The sequence below is a fragment of the Pseudophryne corroboree genome, chromosome 2 (assembly GCF_028390025.1).
Source record: "Pseudophryne corroboree isolate aPseCor3 chromosome 2, aPseCor3.hap2, whole genome shotgun sequence".
Lineage (NCBI taxonomy): Eukaryota > Metazoa > Chordata > Amphibia > Anura > Myobatrachidae > Pseudophryne > Pseudophryne corroboree.
In genome coordinates, this window is record NC_086445.1 from 605203705 (window position 1) to 605230879 (window position 27175).

General features: G+C 45.2%; 1 protein-coding gene across 1 annotated transcript in view; it reads left to right on the plus strand.

The window, feature by feature from the left end:
• The window catches only part of CRYBG2 (crystallin beta-gamma domain containing 2), a 317276-nt gene that overhangs the window by 257408 nt on the left and 32693 nt on the right, over positions 1 to 27175 (plus strand). The window contains exons 7-16 of the mRNA XM_063954727.1: positions 1138 to 1303; positions 5101 to 5240; positions 5342 to 5468; positions 5599 to 5634; positions 7996 to 8132; positions 8269 to 8395; positions 8536 to 8678; positions 8798 to 8924; positions 15722 to 15754; positions 25685 to 25797. Coding sequence (XP_063810797.1) covers positions 1138 to 1303; positions 5101 to 5240; positions 5342 to 5468; positions 5599 to 5634; positions 7996 to 8132; positions 8269 to 8395; positions 8536 to 8678; positions 8798 to 8924; positions 15722 to 15754; positions 25685 to 25797 — 1149 coding nt within the window. The remainder of the gene's footprint in view (positions 1 to 1137; positions 1304 to 5100; positions 5241 to 5341; positions 5469 to 5598; positions 5635 to 7995; positions 8133 to 8268; positions 8396 to 8535; positions 8679 to 8797; positions 8925 to 15721; positions 15755 to 25684; positions 25798 to 27175) is intronic.

The following is a 27175-nucleotide window of genomic DNA, read 5'->3' on the forward strand; positions in this document are numbered from 1 at the left end:
ATTGTGGAGGGTGTGGAGGACAGTGGTCACAGTGATGCGAGTGGGGCCGTGCAGGTGCCGGTGGCTCCCCCCTCTGCTGTGTCTGCCATGATACCCACAGTACGTGCCCTGCTCGCACCCACTAGTTACGCCACTGGTGGGTGGCCTTAATATTTATTGATGGGGGCCCCCCACAAATTTGTTGCCCTGGGGCACCTGCCCTTCATTCTGTGTCTCTTAGTGTCCCCCTCCCCCCTTCAGACACATAGTGAGTGTGTGTTTTTGTGTGTCTGTGTTATTTTACCCCCCTTACCTTCAGCTGGGAGCCAGGGAGCCGGGAAGCCTGCAAGTCCGGAGCAGGGGTGGCCAAGCATTGGGGAGCTCAGGGAGCGTGATGCTGGCGCCGCAGTCACGCTTCCTCCCAGCAGCAGGTGACTGGATGCTGCTGCTGCTACATCCAGCTCAGCGGCGCAGTGGGGAGGGCAGACATCAGTAGCAGCGCAATGACGGCGGCGGGCGTGGTAATTAAGGGGGGTTGAGCAGGTATGTTGCCCTGGCCGATGGCGCCCCCTTCTGCTGGGCCTGCCATGGTGCCCAGGGCACGTGCCCTGTTCGACCCCCCCTTAGTTACGCCTCTGCTATCAGGAGATTTGTTTATTAAGAGATCTCTACAAAGGACACGCGGACACCCTCTGAGGTTAGAGGAGAGTAAATTTCATGCCCAAAGAAAGAAGAGGTTCTTCACAGTAAGGGCAGTAAGGATCTGGAATTCTTTACCAGAGAATGTCGTAAATCAAGAATGGTTTGGATAAATTTCTAACTGAAAAAAATATCCAGGGATATAGCATTTAAAAACATTGTATTGCATAACTATGGGTATATCTGGTTAATTACAGAATAATATAGGATCTAAATAAAGGTTGAACTTGATGGACAACTTGTCTTTTTTCAACCTTATTAACTATGTTACTATATGCAGTCAGTCCTAATAAAGTAAAGAATGCGTCTATGCACATTCTGGTAATTTCAGTACACCAGCTATCTGAATTTTAGATTCTGTGGTATTCTTCAGTCTCAAAAACTCATACTGTCCTGTGAAATAATGTTGTCCTGTACACCTATACTGATTGTTCAATTTGCACATATATAATTATGCAGATGGCTCCTGTACGAAAAGCCACAATTTCGTGGCAGACGTATCATGCTGTCTGAAGGGGAGACCGATCTGACCTGTCCATGGGAAGAAGATAAATCAAGTAACAACCTACAAGATGGTAACAAGACACCTACGTTTTGGATTGGATCATTGCGTCATGTGGTTCAGGTGAGTAAAAGGGAAAGAAGAAGTAATTAGGAAGTAGTTAATCAGGGGCAAACACAGGATTTTTAAGGGGGGTTTCCAGACGTGTGCTGGAAGCAGCTCTTCCAACACACCCATAAGGTTTCTGGCCAGTGTTGTTTTAAAAATTACTAAAGGGGGGTACACACAGAGAGATCCATGTTTAAAATCTAAGCAATCTGACTAGGTTGCTTAGATTTTAAGCACGGATCTGCCGCGTGTATGCCCCCCAGCGATAGCGCGCATCGCTATCGCTGGTGCTAGATTGAGCCTGCATGCAGGCTCAATCTAGCGGGTCGCACACTTCAGCGCTGTGTGAAGTGAGTGGCCCGCCGTCGTCGTTCCCCCTCGCTGAGCACATCGCGCTGTGCTGAGCGGGGGGAGAGATGTGTGCTGAGCAGTCTGTGTTAAGATCGCTCAGCACACACCTCTCCCGTCAGTATTCCCCTTAAGAGAAGAAGGGAAATGTCCAATATGTGGTGCGCATTTTTAAAAAAGTGGCAAAGAAAACACTATGGGGGTCATTCCGAGTTGTTCGCTCGTTATTTTTTTTTCGCTACGGAGCGATTAGTCACAAACTGCGCAAGCGCAATGTTCGCAGTGCGCCTGTGCCAAGTAAATTAGCACAAAAGTTTGGTATTTTACTCACGGCCTAACGAAGATTTTTCATCGTTCTGGTCATCGGAGTGTGATTGACAGGAAGTGGGTGTTTCTGGGCGGATACTTGCTGTTTTATGGGAGTGTGCGGGAAAAACGCTGGCGTTTCTGGGAAAAACGCGGGAGTGTCTGAAGAAACGGGGGAGTGTCTGGGCGAACGCTGGGTGTGTTTGTGACGTCAAACCAGGAACGAAACTGACTGAACTGATCGCAGTGTAGGAGTAAGTCTCGAGCTACTCAGAAACTGCTAAGAAATTTCTATTCGCAATTCTGCTAATCTTTCGTTCGCAATTCTGCTATGCTAAGATACACTCCCAGAGGGCGGCGGCTTAGCGTGTGCAATGCTGCTAAAAGCAGCTAGCGAGCGAACAACTCGGAATGAGGGCCTATGCCTATAAACACATGAGGTTGTTGCATTAAACCCTATTTATATGACAACAGAGTGATTAAATATATAAGAAAAAGGCTTTTCTATAGAGAAATTGAAAATATATTAAATAAACATTAAACGTACTCTAAACTTGAGACCATAGAGGTCTTATTAGGTAATACAACAAAAAGAATATAATATATGGGTTCAATTTCTCTTTGAATAATTTAATAAATAATAAAATGGAGCCATTTCACACATAGTACAATTTTATTATACTTATTCTTTCTTTTTCACGTCTATTTTCTAATTCAATATTCGCTTTTTATAAAACTGATGAATTAATAAAATTTATATTTTAAATATATGAAAATTATATTGTGCACCACATACTGGACATTTTCTTTCTTCTCTTAGTCATTTGATGTATATACGTATGTCTGTGGTAGCACCACCCACATATCACAAATGATATCCACATGATGATAAATTTCGGGGCCTATCATTTACACTATACAATTTATTAAGTAGCTTGTGCGACCCTTCTCCCCCTTGGCAGTGTTGTTTTTGCTTTTAGGGTGTCGCCAGTAACACTGATTCCTAGCTTTTCTTTCTGTTCAGTTTTATAATCCCTTTTCCATTGTAAGATGGATTTAAAGGTTTCCTTCTGCTATCAGTGTTGCTACTCCAAGGCTGCCCAGTGCACATCAACAGGATGTCCAACTGGGACTCCAATCCCTTAGTATGTCTTCTGGGAGGCAATGTTACCACTCTGTGAAGTTTTCTTCTAAAAGCTTCAAGTGGAACACCCAGAACAAGATTATTGGGTCAAACTTCTTCCCTGTGCATTCCACCATAAGGTCCGACCGACCCCAACCCCCTAATATGTCTTCTGGAATCCACTCTGTGAAGTTTTCTTCCAAATCCATCCAGTGGAAGCCCAGAACAGGCTTTCTGGGTTAAAGTCCTTCCCGGCACATTCACTGTGAGGTTCTGCCCGGCACATTCCACCATGAGGTCCTAACCCCTTCTATAACCTGGCCAGGATCCAACTGGACAACCTCGCACTGGTTTCATACCAATCTGTACAGGGGTGTCCAAATGCATAACCGGACAGACAAACAGACAGACCAATGAATTTCTAATATATATATATATATATATATATATATATATATATATATACTAGATATATGTCCCTGGCCCAAAAGGGATGGATGGGTGGTTTTCTTTTAGGTTAAACCCCACCAGTATTTTAAGTTGGGTAAGGAAGCGTTGTAGGAGCCTTTGAAGAACAAGTATACATACATACTTTGGCTTTTATATATATATAGATATGGGCGTGTTTATTTCGCATATATGGATACCCTGAATCCACTGCAAGTATGTGTTAGTGTGTGTGTTTGTGTATATATATATATAGAGAGAGAGAGAGAGAGAGAGAAAAGCGGGAATCAGCGGCACTCAGCAGGCGGAGTAACAGGTTAAAACGTCTTTAATGTGGTCCTACGCCGTTTCCTTGAAGACGGGGCGCAGTCCCCGAAATGGCGTAGGACCACATTAAAGACGTTTTAACCTGTTACTCCGCCTGCTGAGTGTCGCTGATTCACGCTTCTCTCTATTGGATCTTGCCACAGATCACAGAGGGCACCGCAGCAAGTACCACGTCTCATACCCTACCGAGTGCCGAACCTAACCGCTGCTTATATATATATATATATATATATATACACACACACACACACACACACATGCACGCACGCATACAGAGCCAAGGGAGCCATGGGGATGGAGAGAGATAGACATGGGAAGAGAGGGAGACATGGGGAGAGAGGGAGAGAAGAAAGACAGATGGACAGACAGACATGGAGAGGTAGAGAGAGACATGGAGAGAGAGAGACAGGCAGACATGGGGAGAGAGAGACATGGGAAAGAGGTAGACATGAAGAGAGAGAGAGCGAGACATGGGGGAGAGAGAGGGAAACGGGGGAGAGGCATGGTGGGTAGAGAGAGAACGGGAGACATGAGGTGAGTAAGACATGGGGAGAGAGAGTGAGAGATGGAGAGAGAGACATGCAGAGAGAGAGGTATATCATCATCAGCATGTGAGGCACCCAGGAGAGCAGTTACCTGGAGGTTGTCTCTCTGGTCAGGCAGAGGTTCTGCAGGGGCTCTGGCGGGTTCCCGAGCCATCATCAACATGTGGTCTGGCAAGACTTAGGCGGACATGAGGGGTAGGCGGGAGGAGGGCAGGATAGGCAGTGATGAGGCAGCTGATGTAGGACGGTGGGAGGGAGAGGAGCCCACATTTCCTGAGAGGAGCTGCACCCTACAGCTTCCCCTACATTCAGCCAGCCCCAGCTCTTGGAGTCTGCAGCTGCCGTGTTACACAGTGTGCAGCCTGAGCTCCTCTGTCTCAAAAACATCTATCCATCTGTATATTGGTAAGATTTGGTGATGGATCAGTGGGCATGTGGGTTTCCAGGTACTCAAAAACACCCCCCCCCCCCCTGTGTGTGCTTATGCTAATAATATATATGAAAGTGGGAGAAAGCTGAAAGATTTGAGGGTGAAAGGAGATGGTTAATAGTGTTAATATATGTGAACAGATAAAGATGTTAATGAGAGAAACGATAAATAATGCAAAGACTTGTAAAAATTACAGAAGACGGGAGAAACATTTGTTTTCAATATAACATAAAGCATGAACATCTCGGAATATTTGCAATAATTTTATACTTTTCTCCACATGTAGGATTTTCAAGTCCCAAAAATTAGTTTGTTCATGGATGAAAATGGAGAGGGAAATAAGGTGACAATTGTGGGGGCCACGCCAGATTCACGTGTCTATGGCCAACCAACCAAAACAGAATCCATTATTGTGCACAGTGGACTGTAAGTCATTGGGGTGTAAACAGTATATATAGTACGTGTTGTAGGATAACCCTGGGTGATACTAAGCAATAAAAGATTTGTCTTTTCTTTCCCATATACAGTTGGTTGTTATACAGTAAACCTTTCTTTGAAGGAGACCCTTACATTTTAGAGCCTGGGGGATATCCAAACAGAAAAGCTTGGAATGGGCAGGACTCACATTTGTGCTCCTTGCAGCCTGCACGTATTGTAAGTCATCTTTAATTATACTAATTCTTTGTCTCACTCCCTCTTCTTTCCACATCATTTATTCTTAGTTTTTATAAATGAAATCTGACTGTATATGACATTGTTTTTCAATGTATGTTTTGTCTTGTAGGGAGGCCCCACAGTGGAGAAACCTAATGAACCCAAAGTAAGTAGGACCGGAAGGGAAATGTGAGATTTTGAGTGTTCAGAATGGATATATAGTAATGAATGTCTGTGGTGATTTTGGGGCTGATTCTGGCTGCTTCTGCACGTAGCCCACAAATACTGACATGTTTATTTTTACACTGCAATATAGATCTGAGTCTGAACACACCCCTCTCACATCTTAATCTCTCTGCACATTTTACATCTAGCCCATCTGCAGTACAACATAGTTTTACCAATATGCAAGGTTACTTGTTTCTTTGTGTCGCTCTAATCTTCTTAGTGTGTAAGGTCATTTGGTCTAAAAGCCTATATCAGTAGCGGATCTTGCCACGGGCAAGCAGGACTTTTGCCCGGGGCGCCGCCTTCCGGAGGGCGCTGGCGCCATCCGGAGGGCACCGCACCGTGGCAAGATCCGCCACTGCTGCCCGCTGTGTCCCCCGTCCGCCTCCTCTGCCGTCCCCCTCCTGTGAAGGGAACTAGACGCTATGCGTCTAGTTTCCCTTCGTGGAGAGTAACTTTGCTGAGTGGTGCGCGATGACGTCATCGCGCACCGCTCAGCATTCAAGCGGCGCTAGCAATGTACAGGGGGCGTAACTGACCACGCCCCCTGTATTAGGCCACACCCCTTTTCCTGCCCGGGGCGCAGAGCGCCCTTGAACCGGCCCTGGCCTATATAATAAAAGGCTAACGTTGCTCCTCACCTCTCTAGGGGAATTCAAGTGTTTTGCACGCCATCAGCAACTAGATGGCACCCAATGGAGCAATTCAAGTGTTGCTCCATTCAGGCGCACACAGCCGCCAGGGCTGACATTACTGTTATGTTGTTCTGTCATTTTGACGGGCTGGTAACTAGTGAAAGTATGAAAGCTCATGTTTGCATCAATGCTGATACCACTGACCAGTGCATTTCTTCTGACTGTACTACAGCATGCAGGGGGAAAAAAAGTTTTTTTTAATTTTGTATCATTTTTAATTGTTACAATTTCTGGAAACAGGAAGAAATGTATTAAATAATTTCATAAATAAATAAAATAAGTGTCCCGAGCATGAAAGCAACTGTATTTTAAATTAAATGTGTCACCTTGTAAATATAGGTGATCTGGTACCGTTCTTATTAAACAAGCACTGCTACTGGCAATTTATAATGTGAGTTTCAGCTACGGTGTGGGATATATGACGTATCCCTTTGTGAATGTGATGCATCCCGCCACAAATCGCATGCATATTACTAACACTGTATGCATGAATATGTCAGCAAAGGCTAGCTCTCCCAATGAGCGCTGTCCTTTGCGGTGTGTGGACACTTCTGGGTTTACGGTAGTCACTATCAACCTCATAGTACCTAACCCCGGGTTTTCTATACCTGTCCTATATTGTCTTGTACTGTAAGTGCTGTTTTCTTGTTTGCGCATTTGATTATGTACTCTGTAATGGGCGCTGCGGATCCCTTGTGGCGCCATATAAATAAATAAAGGATAATAATAATAATAATAGTGATAACTGCCATTTTAAAAATGTAGTAGTTAAATAAAGAAATGAAAATGTGTTACTCTCCCTAAAATAAGTAACCAATACCAATGCAATTCACTAAGGCCCTCATTCCGAGTTGTTCGCTCGTTATTTTTCTTCGCATCGGTGCGATTTTCCGCTAACTGCGCATGCGCAATGTTCGCACTGCGGCTGCGTCAAGTAAATTTGCTAAGAAGTTTGGTATTTTACTCACGGCATTACAAGGTTTTTTCTTCGTTCTGGTGATCGGAGTGTGATTGACAGGAAGTGGGTGTTTCTGGGCGGAAACTGACCGTTTTATGGGTGTGTGTGAAAAAACGCTGCAGTTTCTGGGAAAAACGCGGGAGTGGCTGGAGAAACGGGGGAGTGTCTGGGCGAACGCTGGGTGTGTTTGTGACGTCAAACCAGGAACGAAACTGACTGAACTGATCGCAGTGGCAGAGTAAGTGTCGAGCTACTCAGAAACTGCTAAGAAATTTCTATTCGCAATTTTGAGAATCTTTCGTTCGCAATTCTGCTAAGCTAAGATTCACTCCCAGTAGGCGGCGGCTTAGCGTGTGCAATGCTGCTAAAAGCAGCTTGCGAGCGAAAACTCGGAAGGAGGGCCTAAATGCAAAAGCTGTGGTCTTTTCACGTAATACTCTGTACAGTTGTATTTTCAGCATGACTGGACTTCAGTGTGTGTTTGATGTTTGCCAATCTTTGTATACAGCAGTTACGTTATACTTTGATGTCAAATACTAATTTATAGCTTCACTGGATTTGGAAGAGGGTGATCTTACTTTGCACTGTGGATCCTGAGCACAGAAGATTGTCTTGTAAACTGTGCAATTCTGTATCCTTCCTCCAGATTCTGCTATTTCAATCCCCTGGATTTGAGGGCCATAGCTGGGAAGTGACCAGAGACCTTAACTCCTTACAAGGAGAGCCAAACAGCCATGGAGAGCGTCTAACTACTGTGGGATCTTTGAAAGTCTTGGGAGGGTGGTAAGTATATGATCCAGACCAATACATTAGTAACGCATATAAGAATGACTCTTCTCTAAGTGTAAAGCATAAATGTGTATAGTTCTTACACCTGTTTCCTTAACTTTGCCACCACTTTTATTTCCCATGGCTGCAGTTGGGTTGGGTACGAGAAGGAAGGTTTCCATGGCCACCAGTACCTTTTAGAGGAAGGGGAATATAAGGATTGCTCTCAATGGGGTGGATGCACTGAAGAATTGGGATCACTTCGACATATCCATACGGTGAGGAGAACATGGGATGTTGGGTGTCTTTGCAATCATTTACTGTATGTTGTTCATTATGCTGAGAACTGTTTTATTATAGAGAGTTTACTCTTACCTTTTTACCTTGACAATGATAACAATCTATATATCTTCCTCAGGATTTCTCTGCGCCTGAGATAGTGCTTTATGAGAATCCAGGGTGCTCCGAAGGGCCATGCTTGCGCCTGAATGAAGCATTGGCAGATATTGAGGTTGCTGAATATGGTACTAGCACTGGGTCCATCCATGTCTTGAATGGAGTGTGAGTGTCTCTATCAGGGAGGGTGCTAAATATTGCTACATGTCCATGACTCCTAAGTTTATATTGAATTTTGTGTCTGATTTAAATGTAACTTGTAGATTTCTTGTTTTCTTCCCTAGGTGGCTGGCCTATGAAAATGTTGATTTCTCGGGAGAGCAGTATATTCTGGAGAAAGGTATCTACCACAGCTGCCATGACTGGGGAGCCAAGGACAGCCAAGTCTGTTCGGTGCAGCCAGTGCTACAGGTGAGGTCTCGCTGTTAGCGATGTAGCGTTATGTGTTTCCTGGACATGCTGGGGGCAGACATACTGTATGTCAGTGTGTGAAACTAAGCGTTATTAATGTAGACTTGTGCGGTAAGTATACAAGGGTACAGAAAGGCTACTTGAAGCTAACAATTCCTTTTCTTTTCGTGGTTTCGGCTGTGTCCTGTTTGAGTGTCTGCACAGAGAGGTGAGCAATGTGGGGTCACGTAACACAATTTCAGTAGCACAATGTACAATTTTTATCTGAGTAATAATGACAAATGATAACACAGCAAAATAATAAACTGGTTTCGTATGTTGTTCCAAAACTTGTTATCTCCATGTTCTTTTAGATAGGCAATTAGGTATTACCTGAATGAAACAAATCATCGTATAAGCAGTGTACAACAAATACATCAATATAAATGCAATTGGATTCAATTCTGAACAGAATAACAATACAATTTTAATGCAAATATCTTGAATACATGTATTCAAGAAACTAGTATTAATTCCTCAATAAGTTCCACCTGCGCAGAATGGTGGAGTACTGTCAGTGTGGTGTACTTATAGTTGAATTCTCATATAGAAGAGAAGGAATGCGTTATACGGATTACTTTAACTCCCTATCTCTTGCCAATATCCTACTGGTTAGGTTCCCTGTGAGAGCTTCTAACGTGGACTGTAGATGGTTCTTTAATGTAGAATTTTTTAGTGACTCCTTGTAAAATTCTGTAAAAGTCAAGCAATATCTTTGGAATTTAATAGCAGGCTATTGAGGAAACGATAATCATATTTCAACTATCAGATTCTCTCTGTCTCCCCATGAGGGGTAAATTTACTAAAATGGGAGTTCTGTTTACGATGGGATGTTGCCCATAGCAACCAATCAGATTCTACTTCTCATTTATCTAGCACCTTCTAGAATATAATACCTGGAATCTGATTGGTTGCTATGGGCAACATCCCATCTTAAATAAAACTCCCATCTTAGTAAATTTACCCTTGTGTCTCTTATCTCCCAATTGAGCGTTGACAGTTATATGAAGGTTAGTAAATTAATCCCACATTAGCTTGATATGCCAAAGCTGGGCAAGTCTATTCACTTCAATTTCTTACTGTCTCATTGGAGCTCAAGAATCAATAAATAAGTTATCACTGGCTTTCCGCTGGATGTTAACTACTAGTTTCTGTCACAGAGGCTGCCTCAGTGTGAGAAATATTTACATGTCATTAAGCAGTATTATTACACGTAAAATATTTAACAGTAGTTTAACTTCATGGGAAGCATATGCTGATTTCAGACTCTGTGAATGGGCACTGTGATATAGAGTCAATAGCTGTCACTGTTGGCTGCGCTGATGCTGTACTATAAGCTATTGTGTGATGGTGCAGTGAAGCAGTGTACAGTACCTCTCCTGGAGATCAAGCATGAGCCCGTCTGCTGCCTTATAGAGACTGTCTGGATCCCCCTCACAGCACGCCTCCCTCCTTGTCTCAGGATGCCGGGGTTATCAAGTGTTCCTGGCCGCCACTGTTACTCAAGGTCGGGCCTCCTCTCTGAGGCTGTCTTGGCAGGGGTGGCACCGCCTCTTACCACACTGCGGGGTTCTCCCTTCTATACTTGGCTGCAGGGGAAGGGCAGGCACTCTGCATCAGCCCCGCCTTGTCTCAGCCTCTCGGGAAAGGACGGCTCATGATCTCCACCTCCGCTGTGGTTAGACACCAGGGTAAGGCCAGCTCTCTACTTACAAGGAGGTCTATTTACTAAGCCTTGGATGGAGATAACGTGGACGGAGATCAAGTACCAGCCAATCAGCTTCTATCTGCCATGTCACAGGCTGGGTTTGAAAAATGACAGGAGCCGATTGGCTGGTACTATATCTTCGTCCACTTTATCTCTATCCAAGGCGTAAATAGTCCCCTAAATCCTGCCTGGGTCCGCCTCCCAGGGTGGGATATGCCTGTCACCACCGACCTCTGGCCTTTTCTGCCACGTCTGCCGCTTCCCCGCTGGATTACAAGCCGCCGTCTGGAGGCGGTAAACACTGGGGCTGGTGCTGGAGCCTGTCAGCGCTGTAACTCCTTCTTTCAGCGGGTCACCTAAGCACACCCCTAACGTTCCACAGTAACCCCTCTTTATAGCCTCCACTGTGGTCCCGGATGCTTCCCGCCGGGGTCACAAGCTGCTCCAGAGCTGGCGTGTGGGAGAGTGTCGCAGTTCATACACACACGCTGGCTTGTCACCAATGTAGCATAGTTTAAGGTAGCAGGATAAACTGCTTGCAACGAGCCATGAATCAATGTCTCTCCCTGCTCAACATCTCCCTTTCCTGAATCAAGGGTAAATGGGGCAGTTTAAGGGGCAATTATAACAGTGTTGCACCACAAGGTCTTGACTCTTCTACTATGTTTATTTCTCTACTGCTGGCGCATGGTTACCTGGACTAGCAGAGTTAGTGGGAGCAGGATTATGTAACAGTTTTAAATAGTTTGGCAACAAAAATAAAGCAATAGATAACAATTATAAATGGAGCAAACATAATTATATGTACACTAACATCATGCATGTTTTATATCACTATCATTAAACTTGACTAATTGTGTTACTGTTAGCAGAGCAGCTTGTCATGTATTTGTTGCATGTGATACAGCAATACAATGAGGATATTTCTGTTTTGTTTAATGATAAGCCTTGGTGATATATATGGAAGGTTCCGTTCTAAAGATTAGACTTGGATGTGATCTTCACTACAGTGAGGTATCTTATTTGAACAAGGTGGTGGTGAATTTCCTTACTATGAATTGGTCACTATAATGGTGAGACAGGTAGTCTGGAGAGGGGATCTAAAGATAATATAAAAAGCACACGCAGGACTGGTTCTGAGTCAGACATAAGTCTAAGGGGGTCATTCCGACTTGATCGTAGCTGTGCTAAATTTAGCACAGCTACAATCAGGAACACAGACATGTTGGGGGACGCCCAGCACAGGGCTAGCCCGCCCCTCACCCACAAAACGGTGGCCAAACGCCTCCGTGCCGCTCCCTCCTGCCCAGCGACCGAATCTGCCTGTCAATCAGGCAGAGGCGATTGCTAGGATACGACAGCCGTCGGCTGTCAGCCATGCGTTGGTGCACTGCAGCGCCGGCGCATGTGCAGTTCTGATCTAATCGCTGCGCTGCGAAGAACTGCAACGAGCGTTTAGGTCAGAATGACCCCCTAAATGCAATGCATCATGCCTTTGCATGCATATGTACGGAAGCTCTGTAGGTGCTCAGTTCTCAATTTCTATGAAATAGGTGTTTCATGGGAGTGCCTTAAGTATGATTTAGAATCAAGCCCACATAACTGAGGTAGCTAGTGTTATGTAGTGGATAGATAGATAGATAGATAGATAGATAGATAGATAGATAGATAGATAGATAGATAGATAGATAGATAGATAGAAGGCTCAGGTCTGGCATGACATGATACAGATTATAAATTCCAAAACAACCACTCCCTTACTTGTTTTAATGTGTGAGCCAGCCTTCAAAAGTCCCTTTTGATTCAGCCAGGGAGCGAAGTCTGTAAATGAGAGATGATAGTGGTGCCTCTTAGTGTAATATATTTACATATATCTGTGAGTGAAGCCAGCTTATTTGTGAGTAGCAGAGCCACACTTCTTTGTATGGGTTCTTTGATCTATTGCGCCAATGTTTTGGGTATTCATATATAAAATACCAAGAGATGCTACAAAGTGTAATACATAGATCCAACCTCTCAGTATTCAGAAGGCTGTGTGTACAGCACATTTGCATCAGGTATAATCACATAGAAATTGTAGATGGAAGCAGTCCTTCTGAAGACTATAGCTAAACAAAGGAGTGGTTTACAGTGCCCAGGGCACTGCCATCATGCTCTGTAAGCCGCGCTCCTTTGTCATCCATATGCTTTTTTTTTTTATTTCAATGGATTTAAAGCATTTTTTTTTATATAAAAGTCTTTGTTGCAGTGTGTGTATCTATTTTACTGTATTTGTTTTACAGCTGTACCATAGGACTCAGTAGGCACTGGACAGGTTGACACTTGTAGTTGGGGTTGCCACCTCATGCATCATCGTTTACTGGAGATCCACCCAACCAATCCTAATCCCCCCTCCCCCATCCCACACCAAGCAATGTTCATGTAAATAAAATGATGTACCATATTTATAAAATAGTAAATATGTATTTACACCTCTTTACTTGCATTGCCATTGCTCTTTACCATCACTTAGCACTCATACAATTTGATCATTGCTTATACTAGTACCATAGTCCTGTAACTGTCATTTTCTAAGAGTATTCATTTTTACACATTCTCTCTCCAGAGCCCAAGTGGAGTCTCTGGCGCCAGCACGGTAGTTAGATGGTCCTGGTCTGGGGACACATTCTCTCTCCAGAGCCCAAGTGGAGACTCTGGCCCCAGCGCGGTAGTTAGATGGTCCTGGTCTGGGGACACATTCTCTCTCCAGAGCCCAAGTGGAGACTCTGGCGCCAGCGCGGTAGTTAGATGGTCCTGGTCTGGGGACACATTCTCTCTCCAGAGCCCAAGTGGAGACTCTGGCGCCAGCGCGGTAGTTAGATGGTCCTGGTCTGGGGACACATTCTCTCTCCAGAGCCCAAGTGGAGACTCTGGCCCCAGCGCGGTAGTTAGATGGTCCTGGTCTGGGGACACATTCTCTCTCCAGAGCCCAAGTGGAGACTCTGGCGCCAGCGCGGTAGTTAGATGGTCCTGGTCTGGGGACACATTCTCTCTCCAGAGCCCAAGTGGAGACTCTGGCGCCAGCGCGGTAGTTAGATGGTCCTGGTCTGGGGACACATTCTCTCTCCAGAGCCCAAGTGGAGACTCTGGCGCCAGCGCGGTAGTTAGATGGTCCTGGTCTTGGGACACATTCTCTCTCCAGAGCCTAAGTGGAGACTCTGGCGCCAGCGCGGTAGGTAGATGGTCCTGGCCTGGGTCCGCTGCATTACACACACACATACACACACACACACACACACACACACACACACACACCAGAAGCACCATGTCATGCTGGAGTGGAGAGAGACTGACTCGCTCCTCACTGCCTGCGGCACGCTCACTGTGTATGTGTGACTGACTGAGTGTCACCTGATATCACACCCACAAACAGTATGGAGCTCCGCATGGCCGGCGACTGCGTATTACACACAGTCTGACTAAGAGTGAGAGTCAGTCTGTGTTAAGCAGTCAGTGCTGAGTGCCCCCTGACAGTCTCCGCACCGTTTCTCACTCACCAAGCGTGGCAGCTGCAGGCCGGTGGCAATGTCTTCCCAGGCAGCGGGACCAGGCAGCGGAAGTCGCGGGACCGGATAGTGACTGCTACTGCAGCTCACCCTGCCTTGACAGCATCCGCTCCATCTTTCACTCACCAAGCATCGCGGGACCCTGCACTAACAGCCTCCGTCTTCCGTCTCTCCTCTCTCGGTCTCCACGCTGCGCCATGTGCCGGGGGTGTACCCATCCTCCCTCACACATATACATACGCCACAATTCACCACAGGCTCCACCCTCACCTCAATCTAATTGGCCGGCAAATCTATCTGTCAGCCAGGCCAAGCTTATCACTCATACTCTGGAATGGTGGCGTCACATGCCACGGCGGGGTCTGCGGGGACAGTAGTTACGCCAGTGGTCCCCTTATTCCGGGAGAATCCCGGAATCCTTGTTAAGGGAAAAGGCTCCTGGAGGGTTGCCACCAAATCCTGGAAATCCGGGAGAGGTGGCAACCCTACTTGTAGTCCTTCCATCATGGGGCCTGATTCAGAGCTGATCGCAGCAGCAAATTTATTAGCTAATGGGCAAACCTATGTGCACTGCAGGTAGGGCAGATGTAACATGTGCAGAGAGAGTTAGATTTGGATGGGGTGTGATCAAACTAAAATCTAAATTGCATTGTAAAAATAAAGCAATGAATGCTGCTACTAGCCTAGGCTATGTGCTCGTTAAACACTTCAAAACAGGGCACATCATACACTTCATGAGGATCTTCCTGCAGCATATACCTTATGTGTAGTATACAGAGTCACACTTATTTTAAAAAAAAAAAAATACATCCAACTATACATCAGGCACCCTCATCCTCCACTACTTGTATTGTAGCAATATAAGTGTGTTCAGTCCAGTATATACTGACACATTCATCTAAAACATTTTATTGTATTTTCTATCTATGAAGGGTTTTTTTGTACTGTTTAATTGCTTTAAGAATCCTCATCGGGGTATATAATGTACTTATGAGAAATGTTATTTAAAGTTAGCCAGTCATGTGTAAATTGTTTCCCATTTTCTACAAAATTCAGAGTTGTGTTACATCCATGTTTACATGTAGATTAGAGTTATATTTACCAAGTTACAAATGTTATTACATACAGTATACTTGTTAAGAGGGGTACTCACGGAGCGATATTATAAGCAATCTGACTAGATTGCTTAGAATTTCAGCATTATCGCTCCGTGTGTAACCCCTACAGCGATAGCTAATGCTGCTGCTAGATTGGCCTGCCGTGCAGGCCAATCTAGCGGGTCGCTCACTTCACCCGCTGGGTGAAGTGAGCGGCCCCTCCGTCTCCCCCCGCACGCTCAGCACAGATCGCGCTGTGCTGAGCGGCGGGAGATATGTGTGCTGAGCGGTATGCTCAGCACACATCTCTCCCGCATCGGCCTGTCTATTTGGGCCCTTACTTTCGCATTTTATTTACTTATTTTCTTTTGCTGCATTAGTATAATTATTTATTTCTAATTTTTCCAGGTCGGGGGTCAGGACCATCGCTATTTTCCAACGGTAGGTGATGGAATGCTGTATTATGTGTGTCAAAGGGCGGGATGCAGTACTGCATATTTTGCAGTTAAACCTACGAAAATGCCTTTTTCTGACGTTTTGCCGCTTTCCGCATATGCAGCAAGCACCGGATTGTGATACAGCTGTGAAAATACAGAATGTGAGATGGTGTTTCCCAATAGGAGCTTATGGACTTCTTATTAGAGATGAGCGGGTTCGGTTTCTCTGAATCCGAACCCGCCAGAACTTCATGTTTTTTTCACGGGTCCGAGCGACTCGGATCTTCCCGCCTTGCTCGGTTAACCCGAGCGCGCCCGAACGTCATCATGACGCTGTCGGATTCTCGCGAGGCTCGGATTCTATCGCGAGACTCGGATTCTATATAAGGAGCCGCGCGTCGCCGCCATTTTCACACGTGCATTGAGATTGATAGGGAGAGGACGTGGCTGGCGTCCTCTCCGTTTAGAATTAGAATAGATTAGAGAGACACTTGATTTACTAATTTTGGGGAGCATTAGGAGTACTCAGTAGTGTACAGTGCAGAGTTTTGCTGATAGTGACCAGTGACCACCACTTTTATTTATAATCCGTTCTCTGCCTGAAAAAAGCGATACACAGCACACAGTGACTCAGTCACATACCATATCTGTGTGCACTGCTCAGGCTCAGGCCAGTGTGCTGCATCATCTATTATCTATATATAATATTATATATATCTGTCTGACTGCTCAGCTCACACAGCTTATAATTGTGGGGGAGACTGGGGAGCACTACTGCAGTGCCAGTTATAGGTTATAGCAGGAGCCAGGAGTACATAATATATTATATAGTGAGTGACCACCAGACACACAGTGCAGTTTATTTAATATATCCGTTCTCTGCCTGAAAAAAGCGATACACACAGTGACTCAGTCAGTCACATACCATATCTGTGTGCACTGCTCAGGCTCAGGCCAGTGTGCTGCATCATCTATATATATTATATATCTGTCTGACTGCTCAGCTCACACAGCTTATAATTGTGGGGGAGACTGGGGAGCACTACTGCAGTGCCAGTTATAGGTTATAGCAGGAGCCAGGAGTACATAATATTATATTAAAATTAAACAGTGCACACTTTTGCTGCAGGAGTGCCACTGCCAGTGTGACTAGTGACCAGTGACCTGACCACCAGTATATAATATTAGTAGTATACTATCTCTTTATCAACCAGTCTATATTAGCAGCAGACACAGTACAGTGCGGTAGTTCACGGCTGTGGCTACCTCTGTGTCGGCACTCGGCAGCCCGTCCATAATTGTATATACCACCTAACCGTGGTTTTTTTTTCTTTCTTTATACATACATACTAGTTACGAGTATACTATCTCTTTATCAACCAGTCTATATATTAGCAGCAGACACAGTACAGTGCGGTAGTTCACGGCTGTGGCTACCTCTGTGTCGGCACTCGGCAGCCCGTCCATAATTGTATATACCACCTAACCGTGTTTTTTTTTTCTTTCTTTATACATACATACTAGTTACGAGTATACTATCTCTTTATCAACCAGTCTATATATTAGCAGCAGACACAGTACAGTGCGGTAGTTCACGGCTGTGGCTACCTCTGTGTCGGCACTCGGCAGCCCGTCCATAATTGTATACTAGTATCCAATCCATCCATCTCCATTGTTTACCTGAGGTGCCTTTTAGTTGTGCCTATTAAAATATGGAGAACAAAAATGTTGAGGTTCCAAAATTAGGGAAAGATCAAGATCCACTTCCACCTCGTGCTGAAGCTGCTGCCACTAGTCATGGCCGAGACGATGAAATGCCAGCAACGTCGTCTGCCAAGGCCGATGCCCAATGTCATAGTACAGAGCATGTCAAATCCAAAACACCAAATATCAGTAAAAAGCCTCTTTTTTTCTTTGCGTCATGTGCTGTTTGGGGAGGGTTTTTTGGAAGGGACATCCTGCGTGACACTGCAGTGCCACTCCTAGATGGGCCCGGTGTTTGTGTCGGCCACTAGGGTCGCTAATCTTACTCACACAGCTACCTCATTGCGCCTCTTTTTTTCTTTGCGTCATGTGCTGTTTGGGGAGGGTTTTTTGGAAGGGCCATCCTGCGTGACACTGCAGTGCCACTCCTAGATGGGCCCGGTGTTTGTGTCGGCCACTAGGGTCGCTAATCTTACTCACACAGCTACCTCATTGCGCCTCTTTTTTTCTTTGCGTCATGTGCTGTTTGGGGAGGGTTTTTTGGAAGGGACATCCTGCGTGACACTGCAGTGCCACTCCTAGATGGGCCCGGTGTTTGTGTCGGCCACTAGGGTCGCTTATCTTACTCACACAGCGACCTCGGTGCAAATTTTAGGACTAAAAATAATATTGTGAGGTGTGAGGTATTCAGAATAGACTGAAAATGAGTGTAAATTATGGTTTTTGAGGTTAATAATACTTTGGGATCAAAATGACCCCCAAATCCTATGATTTAAGCTGTTTTTTAGTGTTTTTGGAAAAAAACACCCGAATCCAAAACACACCCGAATCCGACAAAAAAAATTCGGTGAGGTTTTGCCAAAACGCGGTCGAACCCAAAACACGGCCGCGGAACCGAACCCAAAACCAAAACACAAAACCCGAAAAATTTCAGGCGCTCATCTCTACTTCTTATTGCATTTATCTCCTAAGAGGTATCCAATCGGATCCTTTCCAGCACCTGCCCCCGTGATGCGTGCATCATTCAACATATGCGCAGAAGGACTCCCAGGTCCTAAACTCAGAAGTCTTTCTATCGCAAAGGGCAGCTCTTACCAGAAGAGCTGTCCTTGGTGATTTTCTTCAAACATACGGTGTTAATAAACGTTGTTATGCTTGCAATGAGTGGCAGGATGCATCACATTCAAAATGTGATGCACCATGCATCCCGTCCCCTGTAAAGTGTACCATATACATGTTATCTATAGAGTGGTTACATTTCAGGTAACTTTATGCAGTAGATGATACTGATATACTGTATATGCTTATAAATGAGAGCATTATTGACAATTTGGGGGTATTATTACTCCCGGGGGTAGAAAGCTGAAATGCGCGTAAAGTCTTTTCACGCTCACGCCGATCAGCCTGATAAGATCTATCACTTTAGATGGAAGATCGGGGGTGTGATAACATTTTAATTCCCCCATTTAGTGCGATTTGGTGACACATTTTTACTGTGTTTTCCATGCATTATTGCATTAGTAGCATGTGTAAATGTATGAGAAACAGGTTGTGTTGCATTCTAAAATATTTTAAATTGTAGAAAGTAATGATGGTAATAAGAAGCCATTTGTCCTAATTTTAGCACAGTTTTCAGACATTAGTTGTATCTAAAAAGTGTTTTAAAATGGAGCAAGGGTGAGAAGAAGCCCTAAAGGGAAAACTATTGAATATAATTTGTGCATTATTAAAATAAAAAGTGATCTATGCTACGCAAGTTTTCTCATGAGATTGCGAGAATAAAAACGCTGCTGTAGCCTGGTCCTGAGTCATTAGCACGCAGTCTGGATCTGTGTGCTAATGCTGGCCATATCCTTTGGGATCAAAGTCACCACCAAACAGAACATTGCCATCAACTGTCTGATAATTGGTCTGTCTGTCTGATGGTGAAAATAACCACCGGAGCACACATTATCACATCTGTCATACGTGCTGGAAGATTTCTCATGCCCAGCAGAGCAATAATTGCTGCTTGGTCGCAGCCATACACTAAGCAAATATTGGCCCAATCAGCCGATAATTGACTGGTCAGGAAGACAACTGCAGTCTATGTCCACCTTAAGACACACAGGGACTGATTCAAGTCCTGACACTGTTGCGGCACATGCAGCAAAATCCCCATGTGCAGTATGGGTCTGCAACGCCGGTTGCACTACTGTACAAGACTGTCAGTGATTGGCCGTTTGATGGCGGGAAATGGGCAGTGACAGCCTCCGTTTCCAAAAATGGAGATGTGTCGCCACCGTTGTTAAGTAGGGCGGGGATCTCTGTCTGTGGATGGAGGTTACCTGGCCTCTTTGTAGTAGATGTGGTCCCATGGGTCACGCAGCTGGCCGATAGTGTCGTAGATGATCCGATGTTGCGTCCTAGGATGCAGCTCAGATCAGTAATACATGCAGTAGGCGTGATGCCTCTTGCTTCCTTACCATAGTAATGATATTGCTGCTGCTTCCATGTAACGCCAACCACATCTGAATCAGACCCACAGTCTGATGTCTCGGAACTACAGTCAGATCTGTCAGAATCAGTTTCTGCGTATATGGTTAGTTAGCTGGTAAATGTTATTTAAATAAATAGTTTTATAATTGTTATATAATAAATGTTATATTTCTCTTACGTCCTAGAGGATGCTGGGGACTCCGTAAGGACCATGGGATAGACGGGCTCCGTAGGAGACATGGGCACTTTAAGAAAGACTTTAGATCTTGTGTGCACTGGCTCCTCCCTCTATGCCCCTCCTCCAGACCTCAGTTTGATACTGTGCCCAGAGGAGATGGGTGAACTTCAGGGAGCTCTCCTGAGCTTCCTGACAGAAAGTATATTTGTTAGGTTTTTTATTTTCAGTGAGCCTGCTGGCAACAGACTCCCTGCATTGAGGGACTGAGGGGAGAGAAGCAGACCTACTTCTGTGAGTTTCAAGGATCTGCTTCTTAGGCTACTGGACACCATTAGCTCCAGAGGGAGTCAGAACACAGGTCTCACCCTGGAGTTCGTCCCGGAGCCGCGCCGCCGTCCTCCTCACAGAGCCGGCAGATAGAAGCCGGGTGAGTATGAGAAGAAAAAGAAGACTTCAGAGGCGGCAGAAGACTTCATGATCTTCACTGAGGTAACGCACAGCAGTGCAGCTGTGCGCCATTGCTCCCACACACCTCACACACGGCAGTCACTGCAAGGGTGCAGGGCGCAGGGGGGGGCGCCCTGGGCAGCAATATAAACCTAATTTCTGGCAAAAGAGATATATATACAGCTAGGCACTGTATATATAAAGAGCCCCCGCCAGTTTTTATTATATTTAAGCGGGACAGAAGCCCGCCGCCGAGGGGGCGGGGCTTCTCCCTCAGCACTCACCAGCGCCATTTTCTTCACAGCACAGCTGAGAGGAAGCTCCCCGGACTCTCCCCTGCTTATCCACGGGCAAAGGGGGTTTCAGAGAAGAGGGGGGGGGGGGGGCACATAATTGGCAGCAAATTATAGTATTACAGCGCTACTGGGTAAACACATTGTGTGTTTTTCCTGGGGTGTTAGCGCTGGGTGTGTGCTGGCATACTCTCTCTCTGTCTCTCCAAAGGGCCTTGTGGGGGAACTGTCTTCAGATAAGAGGATTCCCTGAGTGTGTGGTGTGTCGGTACGTGTGTGTCGACATGTCTGAGGTAAAAGGCTCTTCTAAGGAGGAGATGGAGCAAATGTGTGTGTGTGTGGTGTCTCCGTCGACAACGCCGACACCTGACTGGATATGTGGAATTAAGTGCTGAGGTAAATTTATTGCACAAAAGATTAGAGAACAGACAGGGAATCTACCCATGTCTGTCCCTATGTCGCAGGGACCGTCAGAGTCTCAAAACGCCCACTATCCAAAATAATAGACACTGATACCGACACGGAGTCTGACTCCAGTGTCGACTACGATGATGCAAAGTTACAGCCAAAACTGGCAGAACAGTATTCAATATATGATTATTGTAATAAAAGATGTTTTGCATATCACTGATGACCCATCTGTCCCTGACACGAGGGTACACATGTTGAAGGGGAAGAAAGCTGAGATAACATTTCCCCCCTCTCATGAACCAAATGAATTGTGTGAAAAAGAGCGTGAATCTCCAGACAAGAAACTGCAGTTTCCCAAAAGAATTCTCATGGCGTATCCTTTCCCTGCTAGGGCCAGGATACGATGGGAATCCTCCCCTAGGGTGGACAAGGCGTTGACACGTTTACCTAAAAGGTAGCGCTGACATACCAAGATACAGCTACCCTCAGGGATCCTGCAGATAGCATGCAGAAAAGTACTTTGAAGTCCATTTACACACATTCTGGTACACTACTCAGACCGGCGATTGTGTCGGCAGGGGTTTATAGCGCTGTAGCAGCATGGACAGATACCTTATCAGCGGAGATTGAAACCTTAGATAAGGATACCATGTTATTGACCCTCGGATATATAAAAGATGCTGTCTTATATATAAGAAATGCTCAAAGAGACATTGATCTACTGGGTTCTAGAGTCAACGCTATGTCGATTTCTGCTAGACGTGTCCTGTGGAACATGCAATGGACAGGTGATGCCGACTAAAAGAGGCATATGGAGGTTTTACCTTACAAGGGTGAACTGTGTGGAGAAGGGCTCTCGGACCTGGTCTCCACAGCTATAGCTGGTAAATCTGATCTTTTGCCTTATATTCCCTCACAGCCTAAGAAAGCACGACATTATCAAATGCAGTCCTTTCGGTCGCAGAAAAACAAGAAAGTACGAGGAGCGTCCTTTCTTACCAGAGGTAAGGGCGCAGGGCACAGCTAGTTCCCAGGAACAGAAGTCCTCCCCGGCCTCTACTAAATCCACCGCATGACGCTGGGGCTCCGCTAAGGGAGTCCGCCTCAGTGGGAGCACGTCTTCGACTCTTCAGCCTCATCTGAGTTCACTCACAGGTGGATCCCTGGGCAATAGAATTTGTTTCTCAGGGTTACAAGCTGGATTTCGAAGAGGTGCCTCCTCGCCGGTTTTCCTTATCGGCCCTACCGGCTTCTCCCCCAGAAAGGGAGATAATATTAAATACAATTCACACATTGTATCGCCAACAGGTGGTGCTCAAGGTTCCCCTCTTTCAACAAGGAAGGGGATATTACTCAACCTTGGCTGTAGTCCCGAAACCGGACGGTTCGGTCAGACCTATTTTAAAATTAAAATCTCTGAACCTATACTTGAAAAGGTTCAAATTCAAGGTAGAATCGCTCAGAGCGATCATCGCCAGCCTGGAAGGGGGGGATTTTATGGTGTATCTAGACATAAAGGCTGCATACCTTCATGTTCCCATTTATCCACCCCATCAGGCGTACCTGAGAATTACGGTACAGTATTGTCATTACCAATTTCAGGGTAATTGGCGGAAATGATGGTGCTCCTACGCAAGCAAGGAGTCACAATTATCCCATACTTGGACGATCTCCTAATAAGGACGAGATACAGAGAGCAGTTGTTGAACAGCGTGTCACCTTCGCTGAAGGTGTCACAGCAACTCGGCTGGATTCTCAATATCCCGAAGTCACAGTTGGTTCCTATGACTCGTCTGCCCTTCTTGGGTATGATTCTGAATACGGACCAGTAATGGGTTTATCTTCCGATAGAGAAGGCCCAGGAACTAATGACTCTGGTAAAAAAACCTATTAAAGCCAAAACAGGTGTCAGTGCATCACTGCACTCGGGTCCTGGGAAAGATGGTGGCATCTTACGGGGCCATTCCCTTCGGCAGGTTCCATGCAAGGACTTTCCAATGGGATCTACGTAACAAGTGGTCCGGATCACATCTACAGATGCATCAGTTAATCACCCTGTCCCCTAGGGCCAGGGTGTCTCTCCTATGGTGGCTGCAGAGTGCTCACCTTCTGCAGGGTCGCAGGTTCGCCATCCAGGACTGGATTCTGGTAGCCACGGACGCAAGCCTCCGAGGTGGGGGAGCAGTCACACAGGGAAGAAACTTCAAAGGTCTTTGGGTCAAGTCAAAAAACTTGTATTCAAATCAACATCCTGGAGCTGAGGGCCATATACAACGCCCTTCGGCAAGCGGAAACATTGCTTCGCGACCTACCGGTTCTGATCCAGTCAGACAACATCACCGCAGTGGCTCATGTAAACCGCCAAGGTGGCACAAAGAGCAGAGTGGAAATGGCAGAAGCCACCAGGATTCTCCGCTGGGCGGAAAATCATGTAAGCGCATTTTCAGCAGTTCATTCCGGGAGTGGACAACTGAGAAGCAGACTTCCTCAGCAAACACGACCTGCATCTAAGAGAGGACTTCTTTAGGAAGCCTTCGCACAGATTGCAAGTCAGTGGGAACTGCCTCAGATAGACATGATGGCATCCTGCCTCAACAAGAAGCTACAGAGGTATTGCACCAGGTCAAGAGACCCTCAGGCAGTAGCTGCAGATGCCCTAGTGACACCATGGGTGTTCCAGTCGGTCTATGTATTTCCCCCTCTTCCTCTCATACCCAAGGTGTTGAGAATGGTAGGAGGGAGAGGAATGAGAACAATCCTCATTGTTCCAGATTGGCCAAGAAGGACCTGGTATCTGGATCTGCAGGAAATGCTCACAGAAGATTTGTGGCTAGAAAGGACATGACATCTAAACATTATCACCGTATATGGCGAAAATATGTTTCTTGGTGTGAGGCCAGGAATGCTCCTACGGAAGAATTCCATCTGGGCCGTTTCCTTCACTTCTTGCAAACTGGAGTGAATTTCGGCCTAAAATTAGGCTCTATTAAGGTTCAGATTTCGGCCTTATCCATTTTCTTTCAAAAGGAATTGGCCTCTCTCCCTGAAGTACAAACTTTTGTGAAGGGAGTACTACATATTCAGCCTCCTTTTGTACCTCCGGTGACGCCTTGGGACCTTAACGTGGTGTTAAGTTTCATTGAGTCACACTGGTTTGAACCACTTAAAACGATGGAGTTGAAAATTCTCACTTGGAAGGTGGTCATGTTATTAGCCTTGGCTTCGGCTAGGCGAGTGTCGGAATTAGCGGCTTTATCACATAAAAGCCCCTATCTGGTTTTCCATATGGATAGAGCGGAATTGCGGACCCATCCTCAATTCCTGCCAAAAGTGTTTTCATCCTTTCATATGAACTATTGTGGTGCCTGTGGCTACGCGTGACTTGGAGGATCCCGAGTCCCTTGATGTGGTCAGGGCTTTGAAAATTTACGTGGCCAGATCGGCTACAGTCAGAAAAACAGAAGCACTGTTTGTCATATATGCAACCAACATGATTGGTGCCCCTGCTTCAAAGTAGACTATTGCTCGCTGGATCTGTAACACGATTCAGCAGGCGCATTCTACGGCGGGATTGCCGTTACCTAAATTGGTCAAGGCCCATTCCACTAGGAAGGTGGGCTCTTCTTGGGCGGCTGCCAGAGGGGTCTCGGCGCTACAGCTGTGCCGAGCTACTACTTGGTCGGGTTCAAACTCCTTTGCAAAGTTCTATAAGTTTGATACCCTGGCTGAGGAGGACCTCCTGTTTGCTCAATCGGTGCTGCAGAGTCATCCGCACTCTCCCGCCCATTTGGGAGCTTTGGTATAATCCCCATGGTCCTTACGGAGTCCCCAGCATCCTCTAGGATGTAAGAGAAAATAAGATTTTAAACCTACCGGTGAATCTTTTTCTCGTAGTCCGTAGAGGATGCTGGGCGCCCGTCCCAAGTGCGGACTACTTCTGCAAGACTTGTATATAGTTATTGCTTAAATAAGGGTTATGTTATAGTCTCATCGGTCTTGGAATGATGCTATGTCGTTTTCATACTGTTAACTGGATAGTATATCACAAGTTATACGGTGTGATTGGTGTGGCTGGTATGAATCTAGCCCTTGGATTAACAAATATCCTTTCCTCGTACTGTCCGTCTCCTCTGGGCACAGTTTCTCTAACTGAGGTCTGGAGGAGGGGCATAGAGGGAGGAGCCAGTGCACACCAGATCTAAAGTCTTTCTTAAAGTGCCCATGTCTCCTGCGGAGCCCGTCTATCCCATGGTCCTTACGGAGTCCCCAGCATCCTCTACGGACTATAAGAAAAAGATTTACCGGTAGGTTTAAAATCTTATTATTTATAAATGATATGTAAATAAAAGAGTAATTTATTTTACTTGTGCAGTATTTTTGTTTTAGTGGCTATTTGATCATGACATCTTGCTTGTTTTCTCAGATACAATTATTTTCTGAACCTAACTTCCATGGTTACTGTATGACCTACGCAAATGACCATATATTGCTCCCAGAGAACTTCTCACCACAGTCCTGCCGGGTGGAAGGAGGCAGGTGAGGATATTTGTGTTCATTTTAATTAGTATGTTTAACGTTCGTTTCACTATTTATGTTATTGCTGCACATGCACTGTTAAACAAAAGAAAATAAATCTGCACAGGATATAACGATTTCAGTTCAATGAATTTGAATTAAACCAACATAAAGGCCTACTAACACTAATAAATTCGGCAAGTGGTTGGTGGTGCTCCAGGAAGATAGTTATAACAACTATGAAACAACAAGTATGGGCCTTTGAAGAGAACAAAGGACCAAAAGAAAGGGACACTATATGCCTTTTCCTGGGCACACTTGAGAAGAATTGAAATGATGAAATTATTAAAATTTAATTTTTATTAGTATATACTTAAGAAAAAACGAGAGCTGGCATCAATGTTTAAAGAATGTGGATGTTGCCAATAACAATGTACCTGTTATAGGCAAAATTGTATTATTATTGAGCGAAAATAAATGAGCCCTCAACCATAAAGAAAATTATTCATACATATCCTCCATGGAAAAGAATTTGGATGATTGAGGCCACTGCCTCGATTCCAATATAATCTGACAAATACTATATATATAATACTTCACACATTCAGCCACTGTTCTTTCATCGCTCTTCTATCAATTTTTTTATTTTATTATTATTATTATTACTATTAGTATTATTACCAATTTTATTTACATTTCTCTCTTTTTTTATTTACAATATATATATTTTATTATATAATTTTTATCTTTTATTTTCAGTCTCAGAATTCCCATACATACACTCAACCCATACATCTTTTAATAAATAAAACATTTCTTACACTTCTCTCCTCCTTCCTTTTTCCCTTCTTCTCTCATCATATCATCTACTCAAAGTTACACTCTTTTTCATTTTATATTATCATGTTATTTTTCCAATTTTTTCTGTACCTTTCCCTCTCCAAATTTATATCAATATCCAATTCGGTTTCTAAATACCAGTTATATGATTCCTTTAGTTGTTCTCCAAACTATAATCAGACCAGTTTCGGCTAAACCTGACTTTTATTATTCTTATAATTACACTCCCTATACTCAGTTGCAGTCTGCCGCAATCCATCCTCCTGTTTTCAGGTGATCCAATAGAGATCATTACTAACAGGTGCATTCTAATTCTCCTGACAGGCTGTGCCGATAAATACGGGCAGCGGGGAACTCCGAGAGCAGGCGATCATGTGATCAAGCTCTCGGAGCGAAACGTACGTCACTTCCGGTCCCGGCGCCCGAACTTCCGGTTTCATGGACCGCGGCCGCCGGCGCCTCCACACTCGATTCCTGCATGCCCACTGATCTGAGGGTCTCCTATAGTGGTCAGGGTAAGACAGCCCACGGCTCTGAGCCGAAAACGGGCTCTCCTTGC